The 26,908-nt window shown below is 43.3% G+C and overlaps 1 protein-coding gene across 1 annotated transcript in view; it reads left to right on the top strand.

Annotated features, from left to right (window-relative positions):
- MELTF (melanotransferrin) overlaps nt 1-26,908 on the top strand; it is a 113,072-nt gene that overhangs the window by 19,667 nt on the left and 66,497 nt on the right. Inside the window, exons 2-6 of the mRNA XM_082252433.1 lie at nt 6,978-7,132; nt 16,211-16,310; nt 22,357-22,539; nt 22,628-22,781; nt 22,969-23,033. Coding sequence (XP_082108559.1) covers nt 6,978-7,132; nt 16,211-16,310; nt 22,357-22,539; nt 22,628-22,781; nt 22,969-23,033 — 657 coding nt within the window. The remainder of the gene's footprint in view (nt 1-6,977; nt 7,133-16,210; nt 16,311-22,356; nt 22,540-22,627; nt 22,782-22,968; nt 23,034-26,908) is intronic.

Raw genomic sequence — 26,908 nt, 5'->3', positions numbered from 1 at the left:
GACGTCCCTACGGATATCAAGATATCAGTCCTGCGTCTGTCAATGAGCGACAGAGAAAACTGGATTTTTGACTTACCGTAAAATCCTTTTCTCTTAAGCTCATTGACAGACGCAGTACCCGCCCCTCTATTTTGAGTTGGGTTGGTATGAGTCTCTGACACTGCTTTGTTACATAACTGACATCCTATAGCAGGGAGAGAGAGGATATACCCCCTGGGACTGCCCATGGGTGTGGCCAGAAATTTTTTCCTGCCTAGTGTCCTTCTCCTGTAGGGGGCAGTATAACCCTACGGATATCAAGATATCAGTCCTGCGTCTGTCAATGAGCTTAAGAGAAAAGGATTTTACGGTAAGTCAAAAATCCAGTTTTTCAGCACATCAAATTTAGGAAACACATGTTCACTTGCTGTCTAATATATCCAACCCACTTTTAGATGCCATTGTAATGGGATGATCAATTTTATTCACTTTACCTGTCAGTAGTCTTTAACCGCTTGCCGACTGCCGCACGACTATATACGGCGGCAGTCAGCCCCTCACAGGCAAAGTGACGTAGGGGTACGTCACTAGCCTGTGAGGCTCTAGGAGGCGAGCGCGCGCCGCCGGAGGTGCGCTCCCGCCCCCGCTCGTTCGCCGGTCACTCACGATCGTCGGGTGGAGAGGGAGAAAGGCAGGCGGCTAATGTAAACAAAGCCGCCTGTCATTCTCCCCTGTGTAAGAACAGAGATCATACGGTCCTGCTATGTAGGATCGTATTTCTCTGTTGTTACACAAACAGCCACATCCCTTCACAGTTAGAAACACGCCCCTAGGGACACACTTAACCCCTTCTTCTCCAATAAAGTTAACCCCTTCCCTGCCAGTGTCATTTTTACAGTAACAGTGCATATGTATAGCACTGATTACTGTAGTAATGTCACTGGTACCCCCAAAAGTGTCAAAAATGTCAGTCAAGGGTCCGATTTGTCCGCCGCAATGTCGCAGTCCCGCAAAAAAAATTGCATATCGCCGCCATTACGCGTTTAAAAAATAAAAATTACAAAAATCTTTCCCTTAGTTAGTAAACGCAATAACTTTTGCGCAAACTAATCAAAATACGCTTATTGCAATTTTTTTTACCAAATATATGTAGCAGAAAACAAATTGGCCTAAAATGTTAAAAAATTTAGATTTTTAATTTTTTTTTGGGGAATTTCATATAAAAAAATGTGAAAAATATTGTTATTTTTGCAAAATTGTCGCTATTTTTTTGTTTATAGCGCATGATCAAAAATCGCACAGGTGATCAAATACCACCAAAAGAAAGCTCTGTTTGTGGGGGAAAAAAAAGGACGTCAATTTCATTTGGGTACAGCGTCGCACGACCGCGCAATTGTTCGTTAAAGTCACGCAGTGCCGAATCGCAAAATAGGCCCTGGTCAGGAAGGGGGTGAAATCTTCCGGGGCTTAAGTGGTTAAATTATGGCTGGCCAGTGTATATTCACCTAAATGCATAGTCCAGTTAAAATGCTTTGGAGAGATTCTATTGTGAAATATTGTAATTTTGTATTACCATTTTATATTTTACCTTTTGTTAACATTAAATATTTGTGTATTAATATTCCGTATTTACGGACAATCACCAAGAACAACCTGCCTTTTTTATATTTAAAATAGAAATGATATTGGTATACAACACACAGCAATTCATTTACATAAAAAAATATATATATATATTATGCATTCCCTTTAATATAAGACTGACTGATGTCAGAGAGGTAGTTTTCTTGCTAATACCACTCTATTACAGTGTGTTATTTGACAGTCCACTATGCATTATTCGCCGTTTATTTTTCAGTTTGGGAGTGTATGACATATGTACAGTTTAATATTTTTTTCTATAGCATCCTTAAGCTAAAATACATTTCCAGCACTTAAAGGCACTTAAAGGACCCCCCCCCCCCCCCCCGAGAGCATTATATTTATTTTGCATATCAGTTGTGTCATCTTGCCCTCTAGTACAGGGAGAGGAGCTTTCAGTGTGCCTGCACTTTGTTCGAATCAGCACTTGCCATGTCTTGTTCACACCAGTTACACAGAATGGAATTCCCGTCCAAAGTCTAACTTACACATGCTTGGTTATATTTGACAGATGTTTCCTTTGCAATACCCCCCTTTTTGAATTGGTGGCTTCTTTGTATCATTTAATTTATTTATTTTACTTATTTATTTAATTTATTTTATGTTGATGTGTACATCATTTTAAGATGAAGCATTAAGATACTTTAAGTGAGTAGTTTTGCTTTTTTTTTTCACAGCCATTGTTAAGCTGACTGTACACTAGCAGAATTTTGTTTAAAATTTTAAGAACATTTGTACGATTTTATAATTGCTAGTGATAAGAAAGGAAGGAAAAATATTCTCGAACAAATTTTTAACTGTGAATGTAGTTTTCGTTCAGTCAAGTCCATTCACTCCAAAATAGAATGTTAAACGCAAACAAAATTTTTAAGTATTTTTGAACTACATTTGTTGAGTCATCGAATGCACTGAAAAATGTACACTTGTTTAAAAAATCCTTAGATACAGAGTTGCACTGGTTGTGATAAACGTCATCAGTGGATTCTTCCTCTTTTTAAGATGTTCTTTATACTATTATATAATGAAAATACTGTTATGGTGAAATTTTTTTATTTATTTACTTTTCTTTTCTTTTTCTTTCTTTTTCTTTCTTTCTCTATCTTTCTTTCTTTCTTTCTTTCTTTCTTTCTTTCTTTCTTTCTTTCTTTCTTTCTTTCTTTCTTTCTTTCTTTCTTTCTTTCTTTCTTTCTTTCTTTCTTTCTTTCTTTCTTTCTTTCTTTCTTTCTTTCTCCTACAGTGGTGCAGTAAGAGTTGCTTGTTCATGGAAACAAAAATAAATCTGTTTTCTTTAGACAATAGAGTGTTGTCGGTTTATTGACATATAATCTTCTGCTGCGATCCAATCGCCCAAATCTGTCATCATAAATACATTAAAGAGATTTTGCTATGCATACCTCTTTTCAGATCTAGGTAAAATCTCTATGATCTATCTGTACAGCTAGTCTTCTTCTTGCATGGTGTAATAACCTGCTATGGTTTGCATATTAACAGAAAAACTGCAAGCCTGTTGTATTTTATCTTTTCCATCAGCACTCATAAAATCAGCTAATTTAATGAATTATTTAGGAGTTTTTTTTTTTTTTAAGTTGATGTAAACCTTAAAGGGATTGTAAAGGCAGAAGATTTTTATTTTTTATCTTAATGCATTCTAAAGCCTTCTGTATGCAGCAGCCCCCTAATACTTACCTGAGCCCATCTTTATCAAGTGATGTTGCAGGAGTGTCTCCACTGCCCGGGACTCCCCTCCTTACTGGCTGAGACAACAGAGCGGCGCAATAGGCTCCCGCTACTGCCAATCAAAATCATTCAGCCAATCAGGAGAGAGAGGGGTGAGGCCGGGTAACTGCTCCATGTCTAAACGGACACAGGGAGCTGTGACTTGGCTCAGGTGCCCCCATAGCAAGCTGCTTGCCATGGGAGAACTCAACAGGAGGGAGGGGCCAGGAGCAAAAGAAGAGGGACCCAAGAAGAGGAGGATCCAGGCCACTCTATGCACAACCAACTGTACAGAGCAGGTAAGCATAACATGTTTGTTTGTTTGTTTTTTTTAAAAAAGAGACTTTACAATCACTTTATTCAACTTTGCTAAAGCATAGGAGTGTATTTATTAATTGTATCTAAGCAAAATCTAATGTTAGGATATTTTCTCTCCAAGTTGAACATTAGCAATTCCTGTCTACTTGCACCACCAGCGATGGCAGCATAGCATTTCTCAGGCTGAGCTTCTAGAGACAACAGTGGACCAGTTGAGCCATGCTTGTACTGTCCCCCACAGGCCCCATTATGCGTCAAAGGTAGCCGGACCGGCTTGTACAATGGCCATACCTGTGACACTTTGCTTCGTTGCATAGCAAAAATAATACGCCCTGTCACATTGGTAAGTAGTACTACTGTTGAATGCAACCCATTCAAGTGAATGGTACTGCACCACAACAATAAACCAAACCCTAGGCATGCTGTTGTGGTATGGTATTCCCATTGGAAAATCCTATTTGACTGTCAAAAAAAAAAGAGGCATTTAGGAGGCAGCAGTATTGCCTTATGAATGCCTAACAGCTGCATTCTGTACCAGGAACGCAGGTGTAAACTAAGTCTTAGGCCCCTTTCACACGAGCGCCTCTGCTAAACAGAATCGGCTTGCTTAGTGGGGGGATCTCTCCACTGATCCCCGGAGGTTCACTTCCCAGCAGGACTACGACCCTAAGCATACAGCCAGAGCTACAATAGAATGGTTTAGATCAAAGTATATTCATGTGTTAGAATGGCCCAGTCAAAGTCCAGACCTACTGTAAATCCAACTGAGAATCTGTGGCAAGACTTGAAAATTACTGTTCACAGACGCTCTCCATCCAGTATGACAGAGCTTAAGCTATTTTGCAAAGAAGAATGGGCAACATTTTCACTTTCTAAATGTGCAAAGCTGGTAGAGACATACTCAAAGACTCGCACCTGTAGTTGCAACGAAATAATTATTGACTCAGGGGGGCTGAATACAAATGCACGACACACTTTTCAGATATTTATTTGCAAACAATTTTAAAAACCATTTATCATTTTGCTTCCACTTCACAATTATGTGCCACTTTGTGTTGGTCTATCACTTAAAAACCCAATAAAATACATTTATTTGGTTGTAACATGACAAAATGTGGAAAATTTCAAGGGGTATAATACTTTTTCAAGGCACTATATACGTTTATTAAAGGATACAGCCTGGCAATTTAGAACATAGGAATGTCCCAAAGCAGGGACCATTGAGAGATGGGAAACCAGAAGCAACCCACAAAAGAAAACCCTGGGAGGAAACAAGCAACCTCAATACCTTGCAAGCATCCAAAGAGGACAAAGCATCAGCCCAGTAAAACTTGGTAAAATATGGACATATAACAAGGTAGCAGATTTGCACACCCGAAACACTGATGCTGAAAGGCTCAAGTCTCATAAATAGCTCTAGTGCAGTGCGCAGTGACAGGACAGGGAGCAGTCTGATCCCTGATGGCATAGGTCTTAACCACTTGCCTACTGTGCACTTAAACCCCCTTCCCATCGAGACCAATTTTTAGCTTTCAGCACTCTCACACTTTGAATGACAATTGCGCGGTCATGCTACACTGTACCCATATGAAATTTTTATCATTTTTTTCACACAAATAGAGCTTTCTTTTGGTGGTATTTAATCATCTCTGGGTTTTTTATTTTTTACAAAAAAAAAGAAAAAAGACAGAAAATTTTGAAAAAAAAAAGTTTTTCTTATTTTCTGCGAGTAAATTTTGAAAATAAATACATTTTTCTCCTTCACTGATGGGTGCTGATGAGGCGGCACTGATGGGCACTGATAGGCTGCACTGATGGGCACTGATGAGGTGGCACTTATGGGCACTGATGAGGTGCCACTGATGAGGAGGTACTAATACGCCGCACTGATAAGCACTGATAGACGGCACTGATAGGCAGCACTGATGAGCACTGATAGGCGGCACTGATGAGCACTGAGAGGTGGCACTGCTGGGCACTGAGAGGCGGCACTGCTGGGCACTGAGAGGCGGCACTGACGGGCAGCACTGATGGGCACTGGCGGATGGCACTGATGGACACTGACGGGTGGCACTGATGAGCACTGATGGGCGGCACTGATGAGCACTGATGGGCAGCACCATCAGTGCCCACACTCAGTGCCCATAGTGCTGCCAGTCAGTGCTCATCAGTGCTAGATGAGCAGGCACTGACTGGCAGCACTATGGGCACTGATTGTGGGCACTGATGGGGGGCACTGATGGCAGGCACTGTGGGCACTGATGGTGGGCATTCGTGTATTTTATGTACCTTGTGTAATCAGGGCACTGGTGATCAGTGCCCTGATTACATTTTTCTGTGTCCCCGACGGCTGATAGGCTCTGCTCCTTCCTCACACTGTAGGCTCTGTGTGAGGAAGGAGCGCTGGCAATGAGAGATGATCTCATATGTTTACATATGAGATCATCTCTCATTGCATGGGCCGATCACGTGGTAAATGGCCGCTGTGATTGGCCATTTACCACGATCTGTGATTGGCTGTGTCCAAGGGACACGGCCGACACAGATTTTCCCCGCTGCGCGCGGGGAGCCTGTCTCTGGGAGGCCGTTTAAAGACAGCCTCCCGGAAATTCGAGTCCGCGCTGTAGCCGTACTTCGGCTATAGCGCGGATCTGAAGAAGTTAATATTCTGCCTAACCCAACAGGAAATAGTAGCAGGAGAGGCTGCTGCCAAACTTTTACGCACACCATCCGCAATCACAGAAAGAAAGTTAACCCTACTAAAAAGAAGCAAAGGTCCCAGCAGGTAGATAGGTCATTACTCATAGATACTAGGCAAAAAAACAGAGTTGCCTATAGCAGATAGGGGGTTTGGCCACTGGTAAAGGCTACCCATAGGAGGTTCTTCTGCCTAGTGTCAGACTCCTTAGGGGTGGCACTATAACCCTACGGTCAAGATTGCCAGGCTCTGTCTTTCAATTAACACAGAAGAAAATAAAATTGTCTAAATTTCTTCTCTGGCCAAATTACTCTGAATTTAAATGCATTGTTACAATTGTTTTCTCATATAGAGTAGCTGTCAAATATGTTAAGTGTGCCATATTTCTTACCCGTTTATTAATTCTTAGGTGTCAGCTTACTGTTCATGCTAATGTACTGATAGCTGTAAATATAGAAGTTATTAGCAAGGGTTCCTGGAGACCTGAAAATCAACCTTTTCATGTTGAAAGGTTTGAGAAGACTGCCTTAAAAGCATGCCAATGTTATTATAATGGATGGGGAAAGTACTTTACAAGTCACACTTTTCATAACAAGTTTCTATCTATGTTGTTCTCTTTTCTCAGTCTCTTGTCTCAGTGAGATCAGATGGTGCACCATATCCGAGCTAGAGATGAAAAAATGCAATGCCATGAAAAATTACTTTACACAGGCTCAGATTGTACCTCCTTTGTCTTGTGTGGATGGGAAGTCCTCACTCAATTGTACCCAACTGGTAAAGGTAAGACATGTTATCATACACTTATAAGTATATCTTTTTTATTACATACATGTAGTTACTGTATGTATTTATTAATGTAGCACTGCCCCCTTGAGGGCTGCAGCTTTTTTACACTTTTGGATTCCCCTGATTACCTGTAGCAACTGCATGCAGAATCTTAACACTTTACTTTCTTGGCTCAGTCAATGAACAGTCTAGGGGTGGTTGTTTTTGTTGTTTTATTTGATATTGGAATGGGAAAAGGGATGAGTGGGATTCTCCAACACTTGAACTATTCACAATGCTGAGGACTTCTATCTGAGAATGCGGCAAGGTCGCAGCTTCCTCCTGCCACTAGATGAATCTGAGGTAATTTTCCTTTAGTACTTTTCTGCAGGGCACACACCTAGTACCCCCTTTCTATCCACCAGCTGACACCCGTCCACTGATTACTCTACTCCAGAGTGGCCCCCTCCCTGGTCAGGCCCTTAGGCAATAGGCACGATCCTCTGTACTCATGATACTGCTTTCTAGGTTCTCCAGTGGAGGGCCATAGATACATTTTGTTCTGGGGGGGGGGGGGGGTTCAGCAGTAGGTAAAAGTAAAAGTCTTTTTAAAAAAAAAAAACTAATTGCGCCAAATTACAAAAAGCTGGAAATAGGAAAAAAACTATGTGGTGCTCATAGTAAGCAATCACATTCTTAATTCCATTTTCTCAGATCCTGTTGAAAATTGAGCCTGATTTCAGTTCTGCCTTCTTTCAGTTCTTATGAACGTTGCCCAGTTTGGTTGGCTATTGTCCAGCCTAAAGCTGGGTACTGGCTGAAGGAAAAAAAACTGACAGATCACTGTACTAAAACTCACTGTGTTATTACAGCGATCTCCCCAGCTGTGCTATTGTGTTCTCCCCCTCGCCAGAACACAGTGGACAGTGCCCTCAGTCATTGGACTGCCCATAGGGTGGTGCACTGTAATAGCTAATCTTACTGGGCAGGTGCAAAGGGCACCATCTTGTGAAAGGAAGCACTCAGTGATTTTTTTTTAACCTGGCATACCAGACAAGAGAAGCGGCACTGTGCATTTTTCGTACATACATAACATACCTCACAACTTCCGAGCTTCCGAGAATGAGGGTCATGACAGGGAGGAAGTAGGCAGCAAGAAAGTGGGTGTGGCAAAACATTAAAATGGGAGGGTCTAAGAGACATGGTTAAACAAAACCTGGGCTTCCTTGTACATATAAAATACATTGAGGCCGGGTCCCCCATAATTGCTGTTGTGTTTGCCTGTTAGGCCCTGACATTTCACATGTAGCAATTTGGGATCTTTACTGGGCAGATGCAAAGGGCACCATCTTGTGGAAGGAAGCAGCAAAGCACACACTGTTTTTTTGTTACAGTCATACAGGACAAGAGAAGTGGTACTTTGCAGACACCGCAGAGTCCAACATACAGAAAAAGAGAAGGTACTTAGAATGCGGTGCACCCAGGAAACACAACAGTATCACAACAGCAATGGAAAACTCAGCCCAGCCTTAGTCAATGTCATTAAGGCCCTGTTTACATGTAGTGATTTGGGATCACGGGCTGGCAGTATCCCCGTGATTCTGCCTGCAATTCCAAATCACACTGCAATGCTGGCAAAACGCAGCACGTGTGTTTGTGTTCCATTAATTTTTAGTGGCACCAAAACATGGTGTGGTTTTGGATTCTTGTGTGATAAATCGCTCCACAATCACAGCAAAACCACACCACATTTTGGTGTCACTAAAAATGAATAGAACACAAACACATGTGCTGCGTTTTCCCAGTATTGCCGTGCAATTTGGATTGGAATCTGAGTGTGGCGGCAGGCGTAATCACAGGGATATTCTGCCTACAATCCCAAATTGCTACATGTGAACAGTCAGGGCCTAACAGGCTAAAAAAACACACAACAGCAATTATAGAAGACTCAGCACCCAGCACCTCAATCAACAAACTTTGCCAGCAGTTCCCACAATCTCAGATACCTAGAAATTCAGCACTGCAGTTTTAGCCTGAGGAGCACACAAGGGAAAGAGGCACACACACACACACACACACACATATATATATATATATATATATATATATATATATATATATATACACACACATACAGTATCTCACAAAAGTGAGTACACCCCTCACATTTTTGTAAATATTTTATGTTACCTTTTCCTGTGACAACACTGAAGAAATTACACTTTGCTACAATATAAAGTAGTGAGTGTACAGCTTGTATAACAGTGTAAATTTGCTGTCCCCTCAACAAAAACTCAACACAGGTCAGCCTGTCAGTGCTCAGACCATAGGCTGCAAACTGCATCAAACTGTCATGCCAGAAGGAAGCCTCTTCCAAGGTGATGCACAAGAACTCCCGCAGTTTGCTGAAGACAAACAGACTAAGGACATAGATTACTGGACCCATGTCCTGTGGTCTTATGAGATCAAGATAAACTTATTTGGTTCAGATGGTGTCAAGCGTGTGTGGCAGCAACCAGGTGAGGAGTACAAAGACAAATGTGTCTTGCCTACAGTCAAGCATGGTAGTGGGAGCGTCATGGTCTGGGGCTGCATGAGTGCTGCCGACACCGGGAAGCTACAGTTCATTGAGGGAACATGTACTGTGACATACTGAAGCAGAGCTTGATCTTCTCCCTTCAGAGACTGGGCCGCAGGGCAGTATTCCAACATAATGACACACCTCCAAGATGACCACTGCCTTGCTAAAGAAGCTGAGGGTAAAGGCAATGGACTGACCATGCATGTCTCCAGACCTAAACCCTATTGAGCATCTGTGGGGCATCCTCAAACAGGAGATAGAGGAGCGCAAGGTCTCTAACATCTACCAGCTCCATGATGTCGTCATGGAGGAGTGGAAGAGGACTTTAGTGGCAACCTGAGAAACTCTGGTGAACTCCATGACCAAGAGGGTTAAGGCAGTGCTGGAAAATAATTGTGGCCACACAAAATATGGGCCCAATTTGGACATTTTCACTTGGGGTGTACTCACTTTTGTTGCTAGCAGTTTAGACATTAATGACTGTGTGTTGAGTTATTTTGAGGGGACATCAAATTTACACTGTTATAAAAGCTGTAAACTCACTACTTTACATTGTAGCAAAGTGTCATTTCCTCAGTGTTGTCACATGAAAAGATATAATAAAATATGTGTGTGTGTGTGTGTGTATATACATATATATATATATATAATCCAAAATTTGAAACTGCGCTTGGAAAACATTATTATTAAAACCACGACTAATTGGTGATATAAGCAGCGACTCTGCTCTGCTGTGAGATAATTAACATAGAACACATTAAAATATGTAACAAAACAGCTGCGCAAAAATAAAGTGATCATAAAAATAATGTGATAATAATATTAATAATGTATGTGATGCATACTAGCACATTATGCCATTAACTTTCGGGAGAAGATTTTTTGTGGTTTACTACCATTTTAAGCTAAGACCAGTAGGCCTAGCATCGCATGGAAAGGGTCAACAACTTCCTCAGCAGGACTACAATGTAGCAGGCTAGCAGCATACATTTAAATAGGGATTAATAACCTTCAGGGCAGCATTCAAATGTAGTAGCACAGCACTCCATCCATACAGCTAAGGGTAAATCTCAGAATGTTCCCACTGTTTTGTGAATGTGCAGATAAAACACACATGGGGAGAGAGAGCCTGTTCATTTGTAGGTCTCCTTCCTTTTTTCAGAGCCAATCTTTGTCATATAATAGATAACACAAGAGCAAAAAAAATCCATCCTGCCCACTGTGCTTATATTCAGAATTGCAGGATTGGCTTTTGTAAGAGATCATCAACCTTACACCTATTTTACACTCTAATGTTGAGACTGGGGTATGCATTGCAAGCATGAAATAAGAGGAGGATAAGAAGAGATATTATGAAAGAGTTTATAAAAGAACAGAAGCAAAAAACTGAACTCCAACTGTTCTAGCAGCCCTGAACTTGATCCATGGTTGAAGTTCAGATCTAGAACACAGCACACAGAGAGAGACACACACCTGGTGGTTGTTGGTGACATGTCCACCTGGAGTTTAGGTCCAGACTCCAGCACAGCACAGCAGCACTTCAGAGAAAAATGAAATGATCCTTCCACATGGTATTGGCAAGCAAGCAGGCAGGCAGGCTCAGCTGAACTAACAGCACTCAGACTCAAGCTCAGGCAGCTCCTTCCCCAAGCGACAGCCAAAGGCAGAAAGTGGCAGCTCGAAGAGAGGAGGAGCCGATCATATGTGTTAGTGGGCGGGATAGGTGCTGCCCGCTTTCTCCCTTTGCTCTCAGTGCTGCTGTCCTCCTGGAAGCTTCTGTAACTGGCTGGACAAGTCAAGACATGTCTCTGGAGTCTGTCTGGACTAGAGAGGAGGTGTGGAGGCAGAGCAGACAGACGAGTGCACTGCCATCCCAAGCAAAGCCGGGTGGCACTCCAAGTGGTCAGCTGGAGTTACCGCAGGCAGCAGCATTAAAATAACAATGCAATAGTGCCTAGTGCGGCGCAAAAAAAAAAAATTTTTTCAATGTATATTGTACACTGATGCTCTGCCCCTAACCCCCCCCCCCCCCCTATCTACGTCCGTGCCTCAACTCTTCCTAGTCAGCTTTCCTGGACCTCTGGGTTCAGCTCCACACTTCTGGCTCACCAGGCCGACTGCCTGTGACCATACTCCAACCACTGCAGAAGAGGAGGCAGCTGCCACCCTCCTTCCGGGACTCTGCTCACCAGCCAAAGACCTTGAGCATATGTGCCCCTGGCTTTTTATATTACACCCCACAATGCAGCGAGCCAGGAGTCTGTGCCAATCCCTGGGGCTGTATCAAAGCCTGTGTACCCATTGGCCAGGTTTCCTCCACTATCCAATGTGCCTCCCCATTGGATCAGTGGGGACACTCCCTCAGACCACATGAATCACACACTGAGCACATTGAGCAGACCTAACTCACAGATCCTGCTCTCTGTTAAGCAGAGAGAATATAGAATTTACCTTCTGCTCCTCTGATAGGAAGACAGAGCCAAAAACTATACTCACTCTCTAACACCTATATAGGAGGGTGCTACATTAAACATTTTTAGTTTAAAACCAATAAATACTGGAATTTCCTTTGATCTCAGCCTTGTTTATTCCCCTGCACAACAGCACTCTTCTCTTTGGCAGCAGAATTACACCTTCTGGGGTACTGTGCATAACATTCAGTTAGAATATGCTCACCCCCCAAAGGGGCCACTGAATACAACCCAGGTCCCTCATACCAGATGCTTCCAGGCCCTTGGGGGGGGGGGACTGGCTAAATGTGCATTGGGGAAGAGGGTGCACTGGGAGATTCTCTCTCTCTCTGCCTCTTACTCCTATTATCAGGGTTTTTTTCTGTCTAGAGTACGGTGGTACTTTGTAACACCACCTCCATTACTAGCCCTGTGTTCACAGCTAGCCTCTGTTACCTGGAGGCCCTGAACTAGAAAAGGGTGTGCCTGGAGGCACCAGCCTAGGAGAGAGAGTGCCTGGAGACTCAGACCAGGTGAAGGGGTGTCTGGAGGCCCCACACTAGGGGAGGGCATGCCTAGAGGCACCAAAATAGGAGCAGGGGTTCCTGGAGGCCCTGGACTATAAGAGGGGGTGCCTGGAGGCCCATAACTAGGACAATGGGATCCTGGAGGCCCTGAAGTAAGAAAGGATGCCTGTAGGCCCCAAACTAGGGGAGGTGGTGTTTGGAGACCTTTAACAAGGAGATGGAGTACAGGCCTTTCCACTCAGTGATCTCAACCACCTTCATACATGCGTGTTAAAAAAACATCTGTGGGCTCTACTACGTGAAGTGTCAAGTAAATATGCTCACCAAACTTTCCAGGTCCCAAAGGACCACAAGGCCTTAATAAGGGGTCACCCCAGCTGTCTGAACATATCTTCTCACAATGTTACCATTCACTTCACTCCCCAATTTCCTCTCCAGTGGTAAGTGATATAAGCACAAAAAATGGAACAAAGGAGAAATGGTTGGCAGCTTACCGGCACAAGCTCGAGTAGTATTTAGTTATATCCCACAAAGACTCACTATATCCGTCCACTCCTATCGTTCCGCTCGGCCAGCCAGTGTGCGTTCCACTAGGAGACTGAACAGTTGGCGTCATCAGAATTAGGCCTTGTTCATACAGGGCTTAAGCATCTGTGCCTCGCGTGATAGCCATGTTTACCCGCACAGTGATGCCCAGGTGTTCAGTACATGCAGTCCCATTCAAGTTAATCGGGATGCAGTGACCACACCTATAATTTGCCATGGCATGCTTCACGCACCGCTTTTTTTTTTTGGGGGGGGGGGTTGATTACAGGCCACTGGTGCCACATGTGCTAGGTACGGCCCTGATTGGGGGGGGGGGGGTGAGCATTGTAGCGAAGAAGGGGATGTCAGGGTTGAGGGAAAAGCACTATACTAAGGTGTGGGGGAGGAGCTTTGTAGTGTGACTGTTTTTTTTTCCTTTCAGTGACACCGCTGACTCGTGCACTTTTGTTTTTCAGTAACATCACTGACTCAGGGACATTTTTATAATTGCATTCACATCACCCACTGCTTCACCAGTTCCATGCACTCCGACAACACAGGCTAAGTCTAAGAAATGTGTTTTCAGTGAATTTATTGCAGCAGTCAACAGGAAAGAGGGATGCGGTGCAGGATGCTCCAAAACGGCAACAGAAACAGGGGAACAGTCCCTTAAACACAAATCCTCTACTGGCAGCCTTGGTTGGAGGCACAATGGTTAGCCAGTTAATTTTCAGCAACTTCTGGCATTCAATCCCCTAAAGCACATGCACACCTGGGATCTTAAGCAAGAGTCATACTCACAATGTCCAAGGGCACCATTTGCTTATCAGCTTCCATGCAATATCCATCTGAAAGCTTCTTTCAGAGACAGGCAAGTGTACGCAATCACTAAGCTTAGGGAAACCTGGCCATACCAAAAAGAAAAAGATAATTACTCCACTGGGTACAGTAGTACTAAATGTAACCTAACCAGGGCAGGGTGCTACAGGTGTATACACTTGGGCTGTATTTAGTCATCAATGAATATGTGAGCAGAAAAATAATTCCGACTTCACTATGTTTCCTGATACGCATACTTGTTTCAGGTCAATGGCTCAAAGAGAGCTAAAGGCATTCAGGCAAATAGCATTTTCAAAAGAGGTTAACAGTGGCAGCCTTTATTGCCCTTAGTACAGGTTGACATTAAAGTGTAACCATGGAGAAAAAAAAAAAATTACGTGATGTAGTTCTTCTCACAGCAGTCAAACTGTAACAGTTTTATTATCTCCTTGATTCTGGCGGTAGGTTTGTTATATTTCCACTTTCTGTAATAGGGTTACAACTTGCATGGCAGTGTTGTTACCATGTGGATAAGGTAGCCTTGGATGGACAAGTAGTTTTAAATGGACTGAGGCAGAAACAAACAAATCAAAGCTTAACTCCCTCCACTTGGTAAACAGTTATAGTAACAGATTTATTTTGGAAAAAAACAGGTTTAAACCCAAGAGTAAGGCAGCGTACTGTATTTTTGCACTATACTTGCTTTAATTTACAGAGCACACAGCCTTCTTCGTCACAATGAGGAGGGTGTCTCTAGAACAAATAGGCGGACAGAGTACATTCCTTGCCTGTGTGTGCTATTTATGCTCCTACAGGCCGCTGCCGCAAAAGACTGGGCGGATGGAGGGTCAGTGGACACCATACTGACTAGAGGAGATAAAGGCATGCTGTGTGTGAGCAAAGTGTCCTGCATCTCCAGAAGGAAGCTCCAGTATGCAAACTAATCACACCAGCATTGATCTGCTTCCATAATGGTTTATTTACTGACATCCAGGGCTTTTTTTCAGCGGGAACGTGGTGGAATGCAGTTCCGGTACCTCCAGAAATAAAAGTACAGTATATGCCAGGGGGTGCTGGAGTGTTTATCTATTGATGTTGGCAAGGTCTATTACGGCTGGTGGGGGATCTATTGTTTCCAGGGGGTCAATTATTGATCGGAGAGATCTACTGTTAAGACGGCTATTGTTGCTGGCTGCTGGAGAGACTATGGATGGTGGATACTGGGAGATCTATTGTTTCTGGGGTGGATCTATTGTTGCTGGGGGATCCATAGTTGCTGTAAGGGATCTATTGTTACTGAGGAAATCTATTGTTGCTGGGATCTATTGTTTCTGTGAGATCTATAGTTGCTATGAGAGATCTATTGTTTCTTGGGAGATCTATTGTTGCTGAGGGTATCTATTGTTGCTGAGGTGATTTATTGTTGCTGAGGGGATTTATAGTTGCTGTGAAGGATCTATTGTTGCTTGTGAGATCTATTGTTGCTGTTGAGAGCTAGTGTTGCTGGCTGCAGGGGACCTATTTTACTGCCTTTCTTTAGCAAATTCTATACAAACTATTTAGAACCAAAAAAATCATAATTTTCTGTATTCTCTAGGTAAAGCGTAGAACCAAGGGACAGTGCTCAGAAGTGGATAAGGGGCATAAACTCAAAAAGGGGGAGTACCTGCACCTATTCCCTTAGAAAAAAAAAAGCCCTGCTGACATCCATAGGTGAAAACACACACACATACATTATATTAACAAAGGTATTGGGATGTCTGCCTTTTCATGCACATGAATTCTAATGGCATTCCAGTCTTAGTCCGTAGGGTTCAATATTGAGTTGGCCCACCCTTTGCACCTATAACAGCTTAAACTCTTTTGGAAAGGCTGTCCGCAAGGTTTAGGAGTGTGTCTATGGGAATGTTTGACTGTTCTTCCAGAAGTGCATTCGTGAGGTCAGGTACTGATGTAGACAAGAAGGCCTGGCTCGCAGTCTCCACTATAATTCATCCCAAAGGTATTCTATAGGGTTGAAGTCGGCGGAGATCTCGTTCACTTAATACAACTCACTTCAATTAATAAAATTTTGTATCAACAATAGTTTAGCGGTTCTCTTTCTAAAATTTAAACTTTAAATGCTGATATGAATAAAAATCCAGGTTCAAATAGATGATAAATTGATGTAAATTCTTCTTGTCTCATACAGGATAATTTGGCAGATGCAGTAGTTCTTGATGGTAATTTAATATACCAAGCTGGAAAACAGTATAATTTAAAGCCAGTGGTTGCAGAGGTATATGATCAAGGTAGGTCCATGTTTCTCAACCTTTTTCAGTCAAGGCCTTTAAAATTCAGTACAGTCTCAAGGCACCCCATTCTAAAATGTAAAACTGATCTAATTGTTTTACATCACGCAGCAACATTCACAGACGTAAGACACCCATCGTTAGAGGTGATTTATTTTTCCAAAGCAAATTCACCTTTGCACTCTGATACTGATTAGTATTACAATGTTTCTCTTCTCCTTCAGTTTCTCTCCCTTAGCCCCCGTTCACACTGGGGCGATACGACTTCCCCAGGCGACCACACAGGTCGCGGCGCGCTGCTCGCACCGCAACCTCGGATCGGCCGGCACGGACTTCATAACATTGAAGTCTATGCAGGTCGCTCCGGGTTGCCCCAAAGAAGCTCCGGACCCTTTTTCTAAGTCGGAGCGACTTGTGTCGCTCCTATTAGAACGGGTCCATAGCTTCTGTATGGGAGGCGACCTGTCAGGCGACCAGGTCGCCTGACAGGTCGCCCCAGTGTGAACGGCGGCTAACTCCCAAAGTTGATGGAAAGGGGCAGGGGAAGAGAAAACAAGGATACTAAACCCAACATCCTCATTATCAACCAATGATGTAATTGATTGTTAGGACGCTAACGGCTAGAAGGTTGTAAGGGTGTACAATAAAAACCTGTGGCTTTGTGTAACTAAAAGCAGGCTTGATCCACCCACTGGCTTGTACACAATTTCTGAGCAATTTTAGACATTTTGCGGAGGTACTCCTGAAGAAACCTGAAGGCACCTCAGTTCAAAAAGGCTGAGGTAGGTGTTTGAACATTATGCCAAGTGTATTCAGACAGACACTTGGATAACTTGGGGTCTACGCTTATATCAACTATGAGTTTGCTGGGAGGGCAAATATATACATTTTTCGTTGGCCTAGTACATGGAAAAAAATATTGATCAAACATCTAACAATCATAATTCCTTCAAGGTCATTTGTTTTCTGACATATGAATGGTCACTAAAGAGAAAGATTTCTGAGATTGTTCCTGCTCAGTAATGATTGTCTCCTATACTTGGGTAAGACATACAGTATCTCACAAAAGTGAGTACACCCCTCACATTTTTGTAAATGTTTTATTATATCTTTTCATGTGACAACACTAAAGAAATTACACTTTTCTACAATGTAGATGTAGCACCCTACAAGGTACAGGTGCTAGGCAATGTATAGTGGGCCTTGGCTGCCTAACAGCAGGGCCATGATTTTCAGCTGGGCTGTCGTGTCTCCCAGGTGTTGCTATTGAGACTGGGGAATCTCCCCACTGGCTCCATGAGAAGGGTTGTCATTGGGCAGTGGAGGAAACCCAATCAGTGGCACATTCAGGCCTGTATCTACCCCAGAAAGGCAGATTCTGCCACACAGATTTCTGGGAGTGGGTATAAGTTTAAGGGGAGCATGTGACGCAGCATCTTTGGCGGGAAGCAGAGTCCCAGGAGGGAGAGTACAGCTGTCTCTCCTCCTGTCAGCAGGATCAGGTGTCCAGGGTGGCTTGCCTGAGGGGATGGAGTGAGCTGAGCTGCAGAGAGGATCCGGTGTGCCAAGGACCAGCGGAGCAGAGGGGGCCCAGTCTCAGGAAAGCATTCCCAGTTCATGAGTACTGTAAACTGCCCCTGGGGTCTGCCTAGGCGAAGGTCCAAGGGATCCAGGAGCCAGCTAGCGGTAAAGGGGGTGCCAGTGTTAACCCTGAAGTTCAGAGGGGGTGCCTAGTGAGAGGACCCTGAAGTGTAGAGGGGGTGCCTAGTGAGAGGACCCTGAAGTGTAGAGGGGGTGCCTAGTGAGAGGATCCTGAAGTGTAAAGGGGGCGCCAGCAGTTGGGCCCTGAACAGTTAAAGTGTGCAGTGTACAGTGTTGAGAGTTGCAACAGCACAAGCAGTTACAAAGAGCTAACTCAGTCAGTGAAGGGCTTGAGGGAGCTTTTTACGGGACTTTTGAGCTAACCAGAGTGTCAAGAGTCAAGTTCAAGCACAGTTCAGCAAGTCAGTATTTTTCAAGCGCCAGCAAGCGTTGGTCGGCATCCAGCTGGCGTCAAGACAGCGCTAACAGGCATTTTTCTGCAAAGTGTCCCAGTTGTACCTAGTTGAGCCAGAGGAGTAGCCCACTCATTACCTTCTCCCTTCCCCATTATCAAATAAACAAAACAAACTGAAGATACCGGAATGGTCATTGTCTCCTATCTCACACTTGGGTATTCAGCTAAAATGGGCTGAAGGTATAAACGTTAACAATGGCAGACCCACGTCAGGTTTAATGCCTGGAAAACAAACTACATAAAGTAGTGAGTGTATAGCTTGTTTAACAGTGTAAATTTGCTGTCCCCTCAAAATAACTCAACATACAGCCATTAATGTCTAAACCGCTGGCAACAAAAGTGAGTACACCCCTAAGTGAAAACGTCCAAATTGGGCCCAAAGTGTCAATATTTTGTGTGGCCACCATTATTTCTCTGTCGCTCATTGACAGACGTAGTCTTCTTGATTCACATCAATTGGGTTATGTTGTCTCCGCAGGAGTAGGACTAGGCAGAAAGAAAAAACGTTCTGGCTCCACCCTAGGGGCAGTCCCAGAGGGTATATCCTCCCTCTCTCTGCTACAAGGAATCAGTTTTTTTCTGTCTAGTCAGGAGTAAGGACCTAAGTTCCTTGCTGGGATCTTTTGGTCCTGGCAAGATTTTTTTCTAGAAAAAATATTTTTTTTTTAGGTAGTTTTCTCCAGTGTTTTTTCCTGTGAGATCTTCAAGCAATTATGCCGGATCTGGGCGACACTAGTGGTCACCCCAGCCGGCCTACGAGCGCGCGCAGACCATTGCATCGCGCTTGGTCGGCCGCGACACATTCAAGTAAGTATGCGGGGCCGGGCGACGGGCTGGATGTTGAGATCCAGTGGTCACCCCGGTTTCTGCCTACGAGCGCGTGCAGACCAGAGCTCCGCGCTGGGTCGGCCGCGACGGAGTCCCATTGGAGGGACTGACCTTGCGAGTTAAAAGTCTCGCTTGGACGCCAGGAACCAGAGAGTCGAGGCGTCCGGAGTGGTCAACAACCCCCCACCCCGGTGGAGAGGGTATTGTGAAGAGAGGGTGCCTGTCGGTCGGTATTTGAGTCTCATTCTTTGTTTATAATGAGCCTTTAAAACTTCTAGTTGGCACCGGTTGGGCCTTCTAGATTGGATTTTGATTTCTGTCAATCCCACCCCTCATTTGTGGCACTGCTTCTGGATGTCCCAATTGATGTGAATCAAGAAGACTACGTCTGTCAATGAGCGACAGAGAAAATCGGATTTTTGTAAGATCTTACCGTAAAATCCTTTTCTCTTAGCTCATTGACAGACGTAGTACCCGCCCCTCTATCATTGAGTTGGGTTGGGTTAAATTCTCTGTTGCTGCTTTATAACAGAACTGATTCCTTGTAGCAGAGAGAGGGAGGATATACCCTCTGGGACTGCCCCTAGGGTGGAGCCAGAACGTTTTTTCTTTCTGCCTAGTCCTACTCCTGCGGAGACAACATAACCCAATTGATGTGAATCAAGAAGACTACGTCTGTCAATGAGCTAAGAGAAAAGGATTTTACGGTAAGATCTTACAAAAATCAGATTTTTCCAGCACTGCCTTCACCCTCTTGTGCATGGAGTTCACCAGAGCTTCACAGGTTGCCACTGGAGTCCCTTCCACTCCTCCATGACGACATCACAGAGGTGGTGGAAATAAGAGACTTTGCACTCCTTCACCTTCCATTTGAGGATGCCCCACAGATGCTCAATAGGGTTTAGGTCTGGAGACATGCTTGGCCACCTTTACCCTCAGCTTCTTTAGCAAGGGAGTGGTCGTCTTGGAGGTGTGTTTGGGGTCATTCTCATATTGGAATACTGCCCTGCGGCCCAGTCTCCGAAAGGAGAGGATCATGCTCTGCTTCAGTATGTCACAGTACATGTTGGCATTCATGGTTCCCTCAATGAACTGTAGCTCCCCCAGTGCCGGCAGCACTCATGCAGCCCCAGACCATGCCACTCCCACCACCATGCTTGACTGTAGGCAAGACACACTTGTCTTTGTACTCCTCATCTAGTTGCCGTGACACACGCTTGACACAATCTGAACCAAATAAGTTTAACTTGGTCTCATCAGACCACAGGACATTGTTCCAGTAATCCATGTCCATAGTCTGCTTGTCTTCAGCAAACTGCGTGCTTTCTTGTGCATCATCTTTAGAAGAGGCTTCCTCCTGGGACGACAGCCATGATGACCAATCTGATGCAGTGTGCGGTTTTACGGTCTGAGCACTGACAGGCTGAAGGGGTGGGGGACCCCTTCAACCTCTGCAGCAATGCTGGCAAGCACTCATAAGTACATTTCCCAAAGACAACCTCTAGATATGACGCTGAGCACGTGCGCGCAGCTTCTTTGGTCGACTATGGTGAGGCTTGTTCTGAGTAGAGCCTGTCCTGTTAAACCGCTGTATGGTCTTGGCCATCATGCTACAGCTTAGTTTCAGGATCTTGGCAATCTTCTAGACCATTTTATATAGAGCAACAATTCTTTTTTTCAGATCCTCAGAGAGTTCTTTGCCATGAGGTGCCATGTTGAACTTCCAGTGACCAGAATGAGAGAGTGAGAACACCAAATTTAACACACCTGCTCCCCATTCACAACTGAGACCTTGTAACACTGGCGAGTCATATGACACCGATGAGAGAAAATGGCTAATTGGGCCCAATTTGGACATTTTGGCTTAGGCGCGTACTCACTTTTGTTGCCAGCAGTTTGGACATTAATGGCTGCATGTTGTTATTTTGAGGGGACAGCAAATATACACTGTTATACAAGCTGTACAGTCACTACTTTACATTGTAGCAAAGTGTAATTTCTTTAGTGTTATCACATGAAAAGATATAATAAAATATTTAAATATTTACAAAAATGTGAGGAATGTGCGCACTTTTGTGAGATAGCGTACATGATTTCTTTTTTTTTTTTTTTTTGGTTCAACCAGCAGACAGAATGAAAAATGAGTCAGTTCCCCTTCCAAACATTCAATGTATAAATGTTTTGCTCTCATTTCTATTTCAAACTGAATGGGTTGTTTTACAAGGTAAGGGTTCACATACACTTTAAAAAAACCTTTTGTGGGATCATCCAAAGCAACTCACCAGTTTATGGCAGATGCCCTCTGGTGCCATATTTGTGTGTTGAGTGTTCCTATTACATCCCTAAACCCACTGCCGCAGACGCTATAGACTCAAATACTGACTTTGGATATGGCTGGACACAATGGTTAGGCATAGCAATAGCACTCTGGGAGTGTGCAAGTTTACCATGCACCCAGCAATTTATGATTTTTATAGGGCTTGTAGTGGATCCCCAGGTAACAGCATTACATATACCATGCCAGCTATACAACTGCTAGGTCACTTTGTGTTCTCAGATTTTAAAGGGAAAATAACAAATAAACCATAACTTTGAATTTACACATTTAAAAATAAATGTTGCTTTAAAAAAGAATAGTCAGAAAAGTACAGATACTGCTGAATAGTTTGGACTCTTCTATGTACTACTACAGCACAACTGGGAGCTGCAGTTATAGATTACAACTGCATAAGGGATATAAAAAAAAAAACAAGACAACGTAGGTTGCTTGACTGCAGACTAAGAACTCATTCCAAAAACTTTGCGAACAGTTGTATTATTTTCATACAGGAGGCATTGTTTTTATTTTCTAAAAATCACTTTAAAGGGACTACAGACCTTATATGCCCAGGGATACTCATTTGGCCACTGAACAACTGTATTTACTAAAGATTACTTATAAATATGCATGTTTGCTTTATACAAGAGGGAGTTGGGATTTGCTTATCTCAGAGGGGAAAGAATACCAACTTGGCAGACTGCTTTGTCTCCTAACAATGGTCATGGGATGGGTGCCAAAGGATTGAATGTTCCTATGTTTACAGGTACCTTTTAGGATATTTGTTATATTTTTATTATTATACTTCTATGAGTGTAGTTATAGTGGTGTATTATGATTACCAGGTATGGGCACCTCATACTATGCTGTGGCTGTTGTTAGGAAGAACTCCACTATTACAATAAATAGTTTAAAAGGCACTACATCTTGTCATACTGGCTTTCAGAAGACTGCTGGATGGAATGTGCCCATTGGCTTTCTTATTGACAGTGGAAGAATGTCTGCTATGGGCTGTGATATTCGGAAAGGTAAGAGCAAGTTCTTTTCAAGCACTGCTATACTATCTCTACCATTTTAATTAAATGTGTTCCAAAACTTAACATGTGTTGTCTATAGGAGTGGCCAACTTCTTTTCCGGAAGTTGCGTGCCTGGAGCTGACGAAGCTTTATATCCTTCGCTGTGTAAGAACTGCAAGGGAGATGGCGCTGGTCATTACAAGTGTCTCACCAATGGGACAGAGTTGTACCAAGATTATAATGGGGCTTTTAGGTATGTACAGATATGATGTAAATACTGGATATTTATTGGTCTCCAAGAAGAAAATCAATACAAAAGTAATTTTAAATGAAGTTTTAATTTTACTTTTAGTCTCATAAGAGAATACTTGGGTGCATGGTAACTAGTCTGTTATTGTAGTCATTGGCCACATGTCTTTTTTCTTATTTGTCTTATCTAGGTGTCTGGTTGAAGGTGGAGATGTGGCTTTTGTAAAACACAGCACAGTGCATGACAACTCTGATGGTAAGTAATATTTTTTTCTTCTAAGACCGTTTTTCTTTTCCAGCTGAGGAATTATGGAAGAATCTCTAGAGCCCAGGGAAGCAAAGGTACAATGTCCTACTGGAGGAAATCAGAGTCTGTGGGCAAATGTGTCTAGTTATTGAATTAAATTAAAATGTATCACCTTGGTAAAATGGGCTGCATGTCAAATTGGTTTGTAATGTTGCTGATATAGGACTTCAAAAAAATTTCATCTGGAATATAGTTTTGGCATTCTGGACTTCTCTTGTCATTGGATTTATATGGTGCCAGCTGTTCACCCCCCCCCCCCCCATACAAGTGGCATGGTATGATTTATTTTTGTTCATTATTGAATTAGACAGTTATTATCAGTTTTATTATCCCTGCCATATTGCTCAATATGACAAGCAATCAGGCAAGGCTTGTTGGTTGCATTTCATCTAAAAAGGGGTGTAGATATTGTCACCCATGCAAGAAAACACATTTATACAAACACTCACTGTGTAAAAGAAATAGATAGGTACAATAGATATACGCTTGTATAATCAGCCTCTAAGCTCAAGAGGGCCCTTGTGCAGATGTGCAGTCTGCGCAAACACGTTGCCCTCTTCAGGGTCTGGCCTAAAATATTTTGGATTATGGGGATTTTATTTCATACTTGGTGCACAGGGCTGCTCTTTTCCTTTAAATTCTGCATAATATTCGATTATTCAAGTAAAACTTTGAGAGCTGAAAAGCATCAGTGAAACGTTAGCAGTAATGAAGGTAAACCACATTCAAATGTAAATGTAATACATCAGTTCCTTTAAAATGCTGACAGAAGCAACACTCTATAGAGAATCTCTATTATTTAACAAATGAGAAAGGAAACAATTGGTGGCCACTCAGAACTGAATCATTTGAAATTATTCAATTTGCTTTTAAATACTGCTGGTATACCTAATACAGTCTAAGTTTATATTAGTTACCCATATAAACCTCTGAACACCAGAATTTTGGTTGAAAATATTTACTTTTATTACAAACCTAATATGTTGTGGGCACTGGGGGGGCTGGAGATGTTTAGCGGGGCCTACAGGAGTAAAGCACTGTGAGGATCTACATGTTGTTTGTGTGTTATATACAGCAGTTTTGTATTTTAATGCGCCTTGTTTTACCTAGGCATGTACCTACTATTTCCACTGCATATTGCTGTACCACGTTTCTTTTGTCTTTAATAAACCGTTTAAAAAGAAAAGAGATTCATACTGCAAATGCATTTAACAAAAAAAAAGCACTGTGAGGATCTCACCAGAGTGGTGAAGCCCAGGAAGATCATTCAAGGGCCCATCCACACTAGCAGGTGCATGTTTTGCCCTGTATAACATGTGCCTGTTGGTGTGTGTTGTGTAGGGGTGGTGTGGTGTGATGTGCTGATAAACCGCACCACACTGTTACTGTTTATTTCTTTTTACATTTTTTAAAATGTCTTTCTTTTTTTTTTTAGCACACACAAACCATGCACATTATACAAAGCATAACACGCACCTGCTTATGTTAGACTATGAATGAGTTTTTTGAGCTTCATAACTGTGATAATATTCTTACAGTGCACATTTTGGAACTGGTGGGAATGTGCCCTAATGGATAAGATTGGTGCAAGGTAACACAGAAAATTAAGGAGTTGCAGGATTTAGCTAGCTGGTTTTCCATATTTCTATGTAGAGTGGAAAAAATATATGATTAAAATATATACAGTAAATCACAAGACTGGATGTATAACAGATTTATGAATGACACATTTTTTTCAATGAACCTATCTATGCAGCTATATGAAATACAATAAAACCTTGGATTGAGAGTAACTTGGTTTGAGCATGTTTTGCAAGATAAGAATTTTTTTTTTATAAATGTTGACTTGATAAACAAGCGATGTCTTGATATACAAGTAGCGTAACGTCACAACTGAGAATAAAAGAGAAGAGAGGCGCCTCTAAGTGTAGCAATATGGTTACATTTAATGAAGGTTCAACATTTAGCAATAGACATGGTTGATGATTAACCACTTCTGGACCAGAAGGTTTTACCCCCTTAACCACTTTAGCCCCCGGAGGATTTGGCTGTTTAATGACCAGGCCCTATTTTGCGATTCGGCACTGCATGAATTTAATGGACAATTGCGCGGTCATGCGACACCGTACCCAAACTAAATTGATGTCCTTTTTTTCCCACAAACAGAGCTTTCTTTTGGTGATGTTTGATCACCTGTGCGATTTTTATTTTTTGCGCTATAAACAAAAAAAGAGCGACAATTTTGAAAAAATAACAATATTTTTCACTTTCTTTTATATGAAATTCTCGAAAAAAAAAATGTAAAAATCTAAATTTCTCTATCGCTCATTGACAGACGTAGTCCTCGGTGATTCAACACCCTCGGGTTATGCTGCCCTCTACAGGAGTAGGACTAGACAGGAAAGAAAACGTTCTGGCCACACCCTAGGGGCAGTCCCAGAGGGTATATCCTCTAGTTAGGAGTAAGGACCTAGATACCTTGCTGGGATCTTCGGTCCTGGCAGGATATTTTTCTTAGAAAAGATTTTTTAGACAGCTTTTTTTCACCAGTGTTCCTGTGAGATCTTCAAGCAAGAAAGCTGAACTGGGCGACGGGCTGGATGTTGAGATCCAGTGGTCACCCCAGTTCAGCCTACAAGCGCGTGCAGGCCATAGCTCCGCGCTGGGTCGGCCGCGACATAGTCCCACTGGACGGGGACTGACCCTGCGAGTTAAACGTCTCGCTGAAACGCCAAAGACCATGAGTCACGGCGTCCGTATTGTTCGACAGCCCTCCTACCTCGGTGGAGAGGGGTACTGTCAGGAGTTGGCGCCCGCCTGGTTCCGGTATGGTGAGTAGTATGTTCCCCCTTTCCCCCTGACGGGTCTTGTGGTGAACGCGGGCCCCTCTCTGTAATGGTAAGGATGGGTTCCCCTCTATCCTATAACATGTCACAGATCCCCCTAATTGAGTGTGATTTTTGTGTACAAGAAGCCAGGAGGCTTGGTTTGGGAGCTGACAATCTAATTGTAAAAATGTTAAAATGATTGTAGTCAGTGGCAGTACTGGAACTTTACTGTGATAGTATAAGGTATCCTACCTGTCAGAAGCCACAGGGCGATGTCTATACATGTATACTGCATTCCAGATCATTCCTCCAGCTAAGCAGATGCCTCCCGACGGCCACGGACCGCATACGGCCCGCCAGGGTCCGGTACCGCCGACCATGCTGACCACCATGAGGGTGAAGGGTTGTGAGGCCGAGATCCTTCTGCAGACATGCCGCTATTCTGTGCAGGCCGCCGCCATTGTCTGGTAGATCGCACGAGGCCGCCATTTTGGTGTAGCCTCGTGTCTCCAGCATGGGGGCGGCCATGTTTGAGGTGACTCAAACACCTCATGGAGCCAGGGGGAGGCGCCGGCAGGCGTGTTAAGGGGCGGAGCCGCCTCCTTTACCCAGGAAATAGGGCCAAAGACTTCCTGTCTGTAACAAGACAAGCACTGAGCAAGCTAATGAAAACTTCTGTGCATCAGGGATGAGCCTTGGGGTCTCTCTCTCTCTCTCTCTCGGGTCCAAAAAGGCAGGTAACACTGAGGGGCGCTGTTGCGACTGGGGGACACAAAAAAAAAAAAAAAAGTTTTTTACTTTGTCATTTTTTGTCGCTGGCAAGTGTCTTGTATAATCATTGACCCTGCCGCATAGGTATCCCCACCTGATCCCCTCAAGGTGGCCGCAGGACCCTCCAGTACCCCACTTGTTTTTAATGCATTATCGGCAGTTTTGGAGTCTTTGGTATCCCGGGTGGAGGTGGCCTGTCAGGGACGGGGGTCAAGAAGCGACCCC

This window comes from Pelophylax lessonae, assembly GCF_965119305.1.
Source record: "Pelophylax lessonae genome assembly, chromosome: 3".
NCBI lineage: Eukaryota > Metazoa > Chordata > Amphibia > Anura > Ranidae > Pelophylax > Pelophylax lessonae.
This window is presented reverse-complemented; position numbering and strand designations above follow the sequence as displayed.